General features: G+C 37.5%; 2 protein-coding genes across 3 annotated transcripts in view; one reads left to right on the forward strand and one right to left on the reverse strand.

Annotated features, from left to right (window-relative positions):
• mapkapk5 (MAPK activated protein kinase 5) overlaps positions 1–4,567 on the forward strand; it is a 13,467-nt gene extending 8,900 nt beyond the window's left edge. The window contains exons 13-15 of one of the 2 annotated variants that reach the window (XR_004331952.1): positions 305–409; positions 927–1,032; positions 1,410–4,567. Coding sequence is in view for 1 of the 2 variants with exons in the window: in XM_032515654.1 (XP_032371545.1) it covers positions 305–409; positions 1,410–1,504 (200 nt within the window). In the remaining variant the exon portion in view is untranslated. The remainder of the gene's footprint in view (positions 1–304; positions 410–926; positions 1,033–1,409) is intronic. The other variant, XM_032515654.1, reaches the window with a different exon arrangement.
• Positions 4,568–4,882: 315 nt separating this feature from the next.
• Positions 4,883–12,799, reverse strand: part of ostf1 (osteoclast stimulating factor 1) — a 10,973-nt gene continuing 3,056 nt past the window's right edge. The window contains exons 2-10 of the mRNA XM_032515660.1: positions 10,033–10,079; positions 9,837–9,887; positions 9,521–9,584; positions 9,314–9,367; positions 8,974–9,081; positions 8,046–8,095; positions 7,261–7,339; positions 6,855–6,953; positions 4,883–6,062 (exon numbers count right to left, since the gene is read on the reverse strand). Of these exons, the coding sequence (XP_032371551.1) occupies positions 6,004–6,062; positions 6,855–6,953; positions 7,261–7,339; positions 8,046–8,095; positions 8,974–9,081; positions 9,314–9,367; positions 9,521–9,584; positions 9,837–9,887; positions 10,033–10,079 (611 nt within the window). The 3' untranslated portion in view covers positions 4,883–6,003. The remainder of the gene's footprint in view (positions 6,063–6,854; positions 6,954–7,260; positions 7,340–8,045; positions 8,096–8,973; positions 9,082–9,313; positions 9,368–9,520; positions 9,585–9,836; positions 9,888–10,032; positions 10,080–12,799) is intronic.

The following is a 12,799-nucleotide window of genomic DNA, read 5'->3' on the forward strand; positions in this document are numbered from 1 at the left end:
CCTGTATGGATGTGATATGATTTCTATTTTTGTTGTCGGTCTGGCTCAGGTTAAACTCTCAAACGAATGAATGCCACAGACCTTTGTTTTATTATTCAGTTTGACAGTCAATTATAACAGAAAAAGAACACAAACAAACTACTTTAACATAGATTTTCTTTAGGGCTTTTTATATGGTATCGGATCGCTGCATAAACTCCAGTACTTCCTGATACCTGCGTTTTAGGCAGTTTTGGAGACAATACCAATACTGGTATTGGAACATCTCCAAAGTGACCATTTTTTGTTGTTGTTTTTTGTCCAGGAGAGAACGAGGATGACAAGCTGAATGAGGTGATGTATGAAGCCTGGAGGTTCAACAGAGACTGTAAACTGCTGAGAGATGGCCTGCAGGCGCTTAGCTGGGACGGTCAGTACCATTTTAATCTTGTCTACTGTATATCTGGCAAATGCCGTCTCAATTCTCTTTTGTATTAAACAATCAAATGCAAACCATTTTGATATCTAGTAACAAAAAGCTATTAGAAATTGCTAGTAGTATTCATTTGTTGTAAATTTATGTAACATTTATGAGATAATAAATGGATCATCATTTTGGGGTTTTGGTTTAAACAAGCAATTAGAAGGTGTCTCGTGAATTGTGAAGGCCTTCTTTCATTGTTATTTGACGTTATATAGACCAAGCAATGAATTGATATAAATAAGCAGATTAATCAATACTGTAAATAACAAATTTGTCCACCAAACATCAATAGAAAACAATGTTGAATATATTCTATTTTCTAACACATCTCAATTGTTAAAGTAATAATCTCGAAGATTTTAATTTAAATAAAAGCCACTTAATAAAGCCATTTATCGCTGAATGAGGCAACACAATGGTGATTGAGCCTACGGCCCACTGATGAAAGCCCTTGCATTTGCAGTATTACGAATTGGGTGTCTTTGACGACATTCCGGGGAAAAATCTCATGCGGCGCACAGTTAGTGACCAATTTCCATCACCCAGCAGTGGTTGCTCCACCAAAGAGGGTAAGTGGAGCTAACACAACAGACTCGTCCCCCTTAACTCACTTGTGTGTGAAGCGGCGTACTGTTTTTAAAGGTTTCCGCCAACTGACGGACGTCACAAAGGTGACTGTTTGTATCTCTGGGAATTGAGATCTAAAAACCTGCGATTTCTGCTAATCGCCACAAGCGTCACCAAAGACAACGAAGTGAAGATCTTCGAGATTGGAACTTTAAAGCCCAATAGATAACAGATAAAGTGAAAAACACAAATGCTATGTTGGTGTGAATTAGTTGAGCAGTAGTCTTGACCTCTTTTCCAGTTAAAAGCATTACTCCTTTATGTGGAGGTTTTTGTTGTTTGTTACCAGCTCCTTTAACCAGAAGCTTTTACATTGCAGGAAGATCCTTCTCCGATAAAGTCGACCGCTTGAAGTTGGCTGAAATAGTGAAACAGGCCATCGAAGAGAAGACAAATCTCCAGGAATCTAATTAGCAAACGCTGTCTTTCTATCTTCTTTTTATATTGTTTATTATGACCCTTTTTTAACCCATATATGTAAAGAGGCTTTTTTCATGAATTCACTAGCAAGACCTATTGTACAGCTGTAGATATATTTCAAAGAGGACTCATTGGTACTATAATTCTTTTTTTTTTAAATGGACACAAACATTGCAAAAAAACCTATATTTTCATTTTTGCAAAAAAGAGAAAAGAGAAAAATCAGTTAAAGAAATAATTTTCTGGGAGGGGATTTTGTCCAAGGCATCACATTTTTTATCCCAGTTATTCCTTTTATTCTGTTTTCTTTTAACCATCATAAGACTTTTATTTATTTAAACAAAAAGTTCCATTATTTTATATTTTACTTGTAGCCTGGCAGTGGACTCTAGTCGAGAGAAGCTGTTTATGATGTGACTTTGTTTTTTTACACACACACACACTCTTGATTCTCAGACTGCATTATATGAATCTTTGTTTTTGTTTTTTTTAACCTTCCCTTGACCTTATGGTTGTGTAGAGTTCAAGGCAGAGTGGAAATTGATGTAAAAAGCTCCAAACTTCATTGTCAAACTGTTTCTCAACTAGATCATGAAGGTTTCATAAACTGAGTTCAACTCATACACATGAAGTGCTTATACTGCTTGACAGCTCCTGAGGTTTGTGTCTGGCAAGTAAAATTAAGTTCATTTTTTTTATATAAAGGCATTTTTATACGTCTTCCCGTTTCTGATTCTGACAGGTCTTAAGTTCAGTCTTTGGTTAGAGTTGTTGATCTGTGAAACAGGCGCAACATGAGCTGCTTTGATGTAAAGTTGTATCTACTGGAATTCAGACCATAGTCAATTTATATTTAAGTCCTTTTAAAGCAAAAGTGGTTGCTACTTAAACCAACGGAGACACAAAAACACTGGGCATTTTTGGTGCAATGTAGTCAATGTCTTTATGCCAAAAGTTTAGAAGAAGGGTTTCAACCTCCATTAGCAGCATCACACTTGCAGTGCTATTGAATCTGTAATAGGGAAATCATTTACGACTATTTACTTATGTATTCATAGTGCATGCATGTACATGGTATTGAAAAAGATGTATCAATTGTCATTACAATGGTCTGAATACCAGCAAATGCTCCTTCCCTTCGCTCAACTCATCCTTTAGTTGTTAATATGTCGCTGATTAGCCGAGACTTCTGTGTTGAGCCAACAAAACTTAGATGGCTGAAAGTGCAAGTTCTCTTGTTGAGTGCCTGATTATATCTGTAATAATGTTATTTGTCTGTTTTGAAAATCCTCAGAAGTTCATGAAAATTCCCCTTTCGATGAGGTCTTGGCTTTAAGCAGAACATATTTTCATGTCTCGATTACTGCATTAACCATGTGTTTTTTTTTCCTTAATGAAAAAAAATATAATATTCTGAGTAATTAGCAAACATTGGTGCAATATATTGTTGCTGTCCAGTGACAAACTTGTATCTCCAATTTTGAGATAGACTAAAGGATCCGGTGTTCCTTTGTTGGTTAAGAAAATTTTCTTACGCTTAATAAACCATTTAAGAAGTTATTGGATTATCTGTAAAATGCATTGTCACACAGATAAAAACATGGCTGTTTTTCTGAGCTAACAAATGAATTGACATTTTTGGACAGTGCAATGTAAACTGCACATTTTCACACCATTTGTAACTGTCATGAAGGAAAGAGTCTGTAATATTTAAGTTTGGCTTAAAAACAAATGTGAGCAAAAGAAATTATTACTGACAAGATTCTGAGAGATCATTTTGACGATCTGGCTTGATGGTTTGTCAGACAGTCTACCTTAAAAGCTTAACTTGTGTTTGAAAAGGCCATTAATATTACATGGCTATTTTTACGCTCAAATGTAAAATGTGGGTGGCATCTTCCTCCTTTACTGCTCAGTAAAAATAATTACAGGATAGAGGGGAAACTCTGAATCATTTAACTTGTGATTGATACTTATCCTTTTGGCTGTGATTTGCTTGTTTTCATTCCACAAGTTGGTGTATTGGTTTGGTTTGTTAATGTTAATTTATTATAGTTATAATTTTGGGGGAAATGATGTCCTATTAAAAGGAAGCGTTTCCGTGCTGGTGTCTTCTATTTAACGGGAAATTTTGGGAGTGGTATCAATCTTCTCATCTCCGCCGCGAAGCTAATCGTGTGTGTGCTTTAAGTCTCCTCCCCCACCGATAAATAAGAGAATATTTATCTTCTGCTAACTGAGTGAGCATTACTGTTGAAGACTAGTGTATTTATTAGCATCTACTGTAAAGTCAAGGCATGTAACATTGATACTTCGTTCTAACAATGAAACCCCTAAGGGAAAACCAGTCCTACTCAGACACCCGCTGCTGTCAAATGGTCAGTCTGGCTCTGTGGTACTACAAATCCCAGAGGGGCAGTTTGTGTTAAGATGCTACCTCCCTCCCCTGCATTGCTGCTGCAGGTGGCCCTCAGACTGACATTCAGGCTAACATAGCTTTAGACATATTTAACAAATATTTAATAGCTTCCACTAGTCATTTCCACTCTCATCTGCTCAATAAGGTGAGACCAGATTTCCCATTTTATACAAGAAAACATTTATTGTTCCTTACATTGATGCTGACCGAGGATAAAAAGCAAACCTGTGTCCTTTTTTAAAATACCAACTCATTAAAAATGACCTGAAAAGCAGAGAGGGTTTAGTCAGCACTTACTGCTCTTGATAAATACCAGTTGCTTCCATTTCCTCTGCTGTATATGTACTTGTAAGGTATGGAGAGGTGTGTTTTATATATTTTGAGCCATTCCTGTTTGTGTTAAATCAGGAAGAAATGTCAAGGAAAGGAAATCATTTCAAGGTTTGGAACCTTTTATCTGCTTTTAGTGGTCTTTCATTTTTCTCTGGCCTGGCAGTTATGTAGCATGTAACTGAATATCTCATGAAAGACTTGCTGCATTTTTGTCTACACATCTATTTCTTTGCCCTTTCTGTCTTCTTTGGAACATCGTCAACAGGCTGACTTTGAAATAAAATAAAGGAATTCTTTGACCTTTGTTTTCTTTTGTAGTGTTTTTGAGGACCTCTTAGCTAAATGTGAATTCCTGTGCAGATTAATATACAGCCCACAATGGTATTACTTTACATGCAAAGGATAGGTTTGTTTGCACACATACAGTTAGTAATGAGAGGAATTTGGCTTGCTGTAAGAAGCTTTGAGTAATTAATTATCTCTAGTATGGCTTCTGTTATTTGGGAAAAATCTGACAGTATTTAATCTCACACTCGCATCTAAAGATCCTTTTGACAGACAATTTAATTTTCTCTAAGCTATTTATTGTAAACTTAAAAAAAAAAAAAGTCTACTCAATGTGACATTTTAAGTTACAAATATTTTATTGTAGATTGGAGACAGCGGATAGAACTTTAGAACAAAATCATCTTCAGAAATTCATAAACGAAGACAATAACCTTGTTCACATTGATACATAACCAAAGACACACTTTCTATGTTGCACATATTTAAGGCACTTTTATACATAATGAATTAGAAAGCAGCAATAAAACCAGAAAATTGCTCCCAGGATGGAAATCACACTATCAAAAGCTTGAAAGTTGAAAGGGTAATTGAGGGTCGGTTTTACGTGTGGCCGATTTTTTTAATAAAACTGTAATGATCTTTAATAGTGTGAGTGTTATAATACAGACCAAAATATGTGCAGTACAAAGGGTAAGAGTTGAGATTCATGACATTATAAAAGGAGGGGGAGGATGACTGCTGCCATTCAAGACAGTTTACAGAAACCTTTCCCTTACTAAGCCAATTTGTGGACTGGAACCCTAAATTTGACCAAGCAAATAACAAGAAAATGTCTCATTGTGTACCTCAGCACGTCCAATTTTGAATGGGAAATATTAAAGTTAAATACAAATGTCTCCCAGATATACATAAACAGATCTAATTTAGGCCTAGTTGTGAACATAGACTGTATGGTTGTGATTGAGCTCCAAGCAATTACACGTTTCAATACCTTTTGGGTGGTTTTGAACTTCAGTAATTTAAGTGGAACATTAAAACTCAACTAGACACACACTAGATCAATCTTTTAATCTGCACTGGCACTTTAACGCCCAGTGTAAATAGGTTAAACACAATCTGTGTGCATTGGAATGTGTTTCTTAGAGCTTTGATCCCTTCTCCACTACAACATACTGTATATTTTGCCCCTCAGTCCACAAAATCCTAGTCAAATCCCCCACAGGTGGAAATGCACTTAGCAAAGTGTAAAACGCTTCAATTCAATGCGATGCAAATTCACTGACGTGATGCAGAGGGCCGAGAACTGAGGCGTTCACACAAAATAATGGAACTAAAATGGAGTTACAGTTGGAAACAGAGCAGCAAATCCATTTTAGGTCTGAAATAAAACTCTGCGCTCCATGACCGCACAAACCCCAATGGAAGACAGTGATGATGTTTCAATAGGGTTGGCTTAGTCCGAGTCCTCATCATCCAAATACTCTTCAGCGTTGCTGTGTGTGCGGGTGATGTCTGAAACAAAAGAAATGGACAGTAAATAACAGGAATATTGCAGTAATTCACTGCTTATGTTTACCTGCAAAATCTCTGCACCTTTAAACATTAGTGGCAGAATGCCTGTTGCATCTTTTGCAAATAAAGTTCCCAAGCATGTGTAGTTTTACATGTTTCATAATAAATACCCTGTATGAGAGTCTCCTTGAGTTTAATAGCCTCCCAATCTCTTACTCCTCATTACCTTTCAACAACAAGGACCTGTTTTAAAACCTTTTTATCAAAATTGAGCAGACCCCCCTAAAAATATCAATCTGATCACATGCAATACACCTAATACATGCCGTTTACACAAGACTAGGACATGGACAAGGCAGCGTGTCACAAATGGGCGGCCAGTGTCTTCAGTAAACTATCATTTCTCAGGCACAAAGATAACATTAGATTTGCTAACTATTATCAAAAGTTTAAAAAATATATATAACTTGTCTGCAGATGCTCACTTAAGTTTAAAGCTTATTGTATTTCACAGCACGTTGATCAAGTTCAGTTTCTGTTAAGGCTTCCTGTTCACTGGTTGCAGTAGTGAACATAACATGCATATCATACTGATACTACTGCTCATCCCTTAAACAGTGATCTTTGTTGCACTGGTACTAATCTCAAGGACTGTCTAAGCTAGTAGCTGGACAGTCAACCACAGTTCAGTAAAAAAGCGTATCATGTTTCCTGTGAGAGTGTGTGGCCTGTCCTGGTGATACTGCATGTGTGAGGGCTGAGAAGCTGCCCCCTAGCGGCAGCTCTACTTACCACTTCCCTGCTTCCTTTTGAGAAGTGACGCACACATTGCGTTGGTGGCCATCTCCAGAGCCAGCTTGCCCTCATTGTTCTTAATGTCTGTCCTTGGATCTGGAACATGCATGCTCAAATCAAAAGACTAGACACTACATACAGAAAGACAAATAACTGACACAAAAATATAACTATGTGCATGTGAGGACACGCACAAAACATGGACAGTCGGCTGGTTATTGTTTCCTCAATCTGGAACCACATATTCTAATATTAGGGTTGTTAAAAAGAGCTCTTCTCTATCCGTTTTCCCTCCGTTTCATCACTTCTGTTTCGATATCCAATCCAATCCAATAAAGAAAATGACCTGCAGACCAATGTATTTTTCATTAAAACCAAATAAAAGACGAGGCTAGATACTTACCCTTGTTCAGCAACATTTCCAGAATGTCAGAATAACCCTTCCAGGCAGCAGCGTGCAGAACGGTGTCCCCAAGTTTATTCTGAAACACAAAGCATCGACATCAACAAGACAGCCCTGACAAGCATTAACTTTGACATCATTAAACTAAAATGTGTGACCCAAACCACAGTTTCAAAGAAATGGTGGTGGTTTTTGATGCCAGAGGTACAGATGGGTGACAAAATTCAAAGGAGAAACCAACATAAAGTGTCTGAATAATATGTCGGGCCATCATCAGCCTTCACTGCGGCTTGGCATAGAAGTCTCTAAAACTCTACTAGAGGGGTGTTCACAATTTTTTCAAAAACATATTCCTACACTTAGTGTTTCGATGATGGTGGTGGAGATGTCAGTCATAAAACCACTGAGTGGTCCCTTGTGTCCTGTGCAGAAGTGTCTGCATTTTGTAAGTTCTTCCGGTGATTCATTCAGGTTTTTCCTTTAACTTTGTCACCCATCTTGGAGTATCATGAATGGATCAAGCTTTTCTCATCCATATATTTTTTGACAATGGATATAGCTAACCCTAGAGGAGACAATCTCCTTTAATTTGCTTCTCTCCACAGTTTAGACTGAAGATCAGGGATATTATATATTGTATTTAATTATCATGAGGCCATCATGTATCCATTCTGCATATCTATGGGATATGAGATGGGCTGTGAAACCAGGTAACAGCATCTCAATGTTCTATCTATTAGTGAATTTAATTGAATGCCTTGAATGCATTTTTAAACCCATCTCACCTGCTGGTTGAGCTCCACGTTGGGCTGGCTTAGCAACACCTCCACCACATCTGATACAGACAGAAAAAAACGTATGTACAATCCACATACAGATATATATTGACATTCATACATACAAGTACATACACACACAAGAACTGGAAGACTTTCATAGAGCAAGTTCCTGTTTTTTTTGTTCCTCTTTTCATGTATAACAGCTCCACAGTGGGGGGGGATTGCTCTCCTGTTGGTCAGTTCTGGAACAGTATTACATGCAAATATCTACCTTGATTAATGATACTGTACCTGCACCATCAAGGTTTTGATTCTGAATGATTTGTCAGCCCTTCAGCTCTCTAAAATGCAAACATGGGCTGTATTTGCTGGACTTACAGCTGCTGAGAAAATGATTGCAACATGGAACCTTTCCTTTTTGGATGTTGTATACATGGAGCTCTCTACGGCTAGCATAAATGGATAATTGGATAAACGCATAATTTGGACTCTTGGCTCAGTATTGCGGAGTCCTTGAAATCCATGCTGTAGACTTGTGCTTTTGCCCCCTTGCGTCTGTGCATGCGTTTGGTCCCGTGTGTCGTATGGCCGTCTCTCTGTCAATGTCTTTTGTTTGTGTGCGTTTTGTTGGTGAGCTGCAAGTTCCGTTCCTGCTGTTGTGTTTTTGATGGTTATCTCCCCTCCCTGTCTTTCCTCTGTGTTTATTTTTATTTTTTGGTCCTGGGATGCGTTCCTATGTCCCAGCGTATTGTTTGTTAATTGTTTAAATAAAATAAAATAAAAATATTTGATTACAAAAAACAAATATATGGTATTTTTTAAAAATTAAACCATGTAAACATATTCAGGTACAACCTCTAAATACAATTATGAACCTGAAAAAGTGCATAATATAAGCACTTTACCACATTTTAAACACCACAATTATTGTTACCTTTATGTCCTCCATGGCATGCCCAGTAGAGGGCAGTGTTTCCAGCCTTATCCAACCCATTGATTCCAACCTTGTTTTCCACACATTCCCTCAGCCAGCTCAGATTGCCTGTTTAAATACACAAGATGTGCATATCCAAACACAAAGAGTTTAATGGCGAAGGCGACTAATACTGCAAACAGTATAACAGCTTTTCAGCAGAAACTTATTTATTTTAAATTTGTTTTTTTTAAAAATCAAGGTTGCTTATGTAGTCTCCAGAAAAGGGAAATTTTATGTCACAAAAAAGAATTGAATAAAAACCAATTGAAAAATTCAGATGCGTAGATAGTTGTCACACCTCGTTTGGCTGCTTCGTGTAATGGATTGTCAATAGACTCTGCCTGCTCAGCCACTTAAAACAAACAAACAAGATCATTAGTGCTATATATACGATTCGATAATAATGGACGATTACAAGAGACAAATGTTTGTATTAAGTAATATTTTATTCACTGTATACATGTAATGGAATTCAAAAGGTGGTCTGTCTGTATTGTCTACTCACCATAGTTACTTGGAATTAGTCCTGTCCTTCCTCGGCATGTCCCCTTCCACCAATTACTGTCACTCTGGGGATAAAGGTAATGCAGATATATGTATTTTTTTTTTTTAATAAATAAATCACAGAAGCAAATGAGTAGACAAAATGAACAAAAAGGTGGAAAATGGAAACACGACACGTCAGTCCTTGCACAAAATGTTAAATGTCTAACACTGAGATTCCAGAGAAAGAGGAATAAATGCAAATTCAGATCCAAACTGAATGGGACATGATGATTTAAAGAGAAAGACAACACCTAAATCTCTGAGGTTTTACTTACTGTGTCAGAGATGTACAAGAAATCTCCTTCTTCAAAGAACAGCTCGTCTGGCTGAAAAATGTTTATTTATAAATTGAAATCCATTAAAGAGGTATGTCAAATGAAATAAAAAAAATTATTCGAAAATTGAACTCAGCAAATGGTCTCCATCAATAATCAAATATTAGAAAAACCCATCTTAAACAAAAGCTCCTACCGTTCTGGGGTCGAAGGTAAACAGTGCTCGGAACACCTTGACTTGGCCTAATAAAGAGAAAACACATTTAAAGTTAAATGAAATATAAGTAGACAAGTCAATTTCCTCCCTGTATGGTCTGTGTATCCATGCCGCTGTGCAACATGAACGTGTCAAATCAAAGAGTCAATTTGGGAACTGCAATCTGATATTTGCTCATATATACACATAACACTTCCCCCTGTGTTGCTGTTATGCTTTTACTTGTGCAGTACCTTGTAACGTTAAGAAAAGGTGCTATCCAAATACAGATTTTTGTATTATTAGTACTACTACTACATATGTTGCATTACTTCTTCCTATACAACATGTTATCTGTAGTTATATGTTAAATGAACAAATAAACAGACAAACATGTTCAAATGAATGATCCTCACAAACCAGAATTTGAAGTGTTAAATACCGCTTTTGATGCATGAAATGTTTTTTTCAAAACTGATGCCGATATATTTACAGTAAAATGCATTTGATTCTGGACACACAATGCTGGGCGAGGGTCTTCTCTGTCAGCTGATTGATTTAGCTAACAGGCCTAGATGTTGGGCAGTTGTAACTCCCCTCTGCCGTTACTGAGAGTTTCTATTTAGCTAACACACTGTCTCAGTGTCCCAGAATCAGAGAGGCTGCAACAAGCCCTGCTCTGTTCTACACAGCAAGCATTTCTACTCTGCAGGTCTGGTCATGTTGCTTAAAACACACAAAAGCCTTTGCCGACTAGTCCCGGTTCTCTCTGCATTTTAAAGCCTCAGGCACATACAAGAATTCATTCTAGCTAAAGAAAAAAACAATAAGAGAGTAGAAAGATTATTAGAACCTTAGTGTGAACAAAACACTGTCAGTATTTTTCATTTGATTGTGGGTTTTTGATTATTTCCAGCTGTGTTATTTCATTGCAAAAGCAACTCCAACAGCTCTAGTCTTGTGTGTAATACCTTTAGGACCATAATCATCCAACACAGAGGTTTGAACGAGGGGCTTTCTGTTAAAGCAAAGAACGTCTCTGGTTAAAGTACTGCATCTCCTCATAACAACAGCATTAAAATTTATACTGCAAGCTGCTCACGATCCAATAAAACTTATGTAGTTAATGAATCCTAAGCCATCCATGTGAATGGTCTCCATGAGAATTACCACGTAGATAAAGCTGCATCAGTCGTGAATATGTGGGGCAACGACTTTGCCTAAAAGATCTATTACTGAAGACTCACCTGCAGCACACCAGCCAGCCATCTGTCATGATCTCACCCCAGCCGTCACAACCGGCTAAGGTGTCGTAGCACTGACTCATTAAAATATAGGCTACGTATGAATGATAATGATGCGCCATGGCATTTGAGTTTTGTGCTCTGTTTTTACAGGGCCACAGCTAGAAGGCAAAACGTGACATACTGTACAGAGGTTTGCTAAAATAGGCCTGTGGTCATCCCCTATGTGCAGGGTTCAGCATAAGCACCATCCAGCAGCCAAATGCTGGTAAAATAACAAGTGGCTAGTAGATTTGCTCCACTTACTATTCACTAGACATTTGGCTGGTGGATGAAAACAATATGTTGAACTCTGTGTGATTTAAACACATGTGTTTTATAGATATGTATCTATTTATATTCTTATAGTTATTCTGTCATCCCGGCTAACCTCTTAAAAAGGTGTTGATTTAACTTTAGGGTCATCTTGGTCTGTTATATAATATATGTATAATATTGGGTTTCATCTCATTCAGTGTCTATCAAAAAGGGTAGACTAAATATTTGATGTGATACATGCCTCAGTATAACGTAATACAGTGCCGCAGTACTACAAACAACTTCCAAAATGCCCATAAAGTTATTTAAAAGATACTTAAATTTAGGATGTATTGCAAGGCTGTATTATTAGATGAATTAGGTTTAAAAAGGTGAACCCAATAAACAGAAATTTGTAGAACGCATCTTTGGCATTTGTATTTAAATTACATTTCAAGTCCAAATAAGTAAAGTCTGTACTTTTTCTAATGTAAGAAAAAAATCAATTTTAAGGAAGCGCTCCACTGTGTTCCTCGGGAGGCAGAAGTCACAATTAGTTTAGTCTCGCTTTGCCAGACCCTCTTTCAAAGCGTGCAGGAGGAGAGTCCGGCTACTCCACACAGCATTCGGGGATGGGAGGAAAACGTCAGAGAATTTCTAATAAGGGGAGAACTTCCACTATTGGGATACTTCCGCCTTCTGAACTGGTTGCAGTTCCACTCTGGTTCCTTATATGGGCGCTCACAGATGAGTGCAGAATGAAGGGAGGTATATGAAGCTATACCCCTCAAAATCTAGGATTTCTCAGGATATCATTTTTTGTCTAGTAATTTGAATGTTGCATTTGAAGGGGAGGCTAAGAAAATACCAACTGCTGGGTGTTACATAGTGATAGACCAATTTATCGGCCGGCATGTAAGTTTTTACGTGTATCGCATGAGCCGATACCCGGCTGCTGCCATGCACTGCCCCTCCATCACTAGCAGAGTGCTGGAAGCCTGCTCTTCAAGACAACGGTAAGTTTTAAACTTTCAAAGCATCTTGTAACTGTTTGACTTAACTGAAATATTGCCATACACTTTAAAAACGGAAACACATTGCTCTATATGTGCTTGCAACAATACAGTGGGGCTCGAAAGTTTGGGCCTCCCCAGGTAAACTTTTTATTAATGTGCATAAAGAAGCCAAGAAAAGATGTAAAAATCTCCAAAAGACATCAAATGACA

The sequence above is a fragment of the Etheostoma spectabile genome, chromosome 5 (genome assembly GCF_008692095.1).
Source record: "Etheostoma spectabile isolate EspeVRDwgs_2016 chromosome 5, UIUC_Espe_1.0, whole genome shotgun sequence".
In the NCBI taxonomy this organism is placed as follows: Eukaryota; Metazoa; Chordata; class Actinopteri; order Perciformes; family Percidae; genus Etheostoma; species Etheostoma spectabile.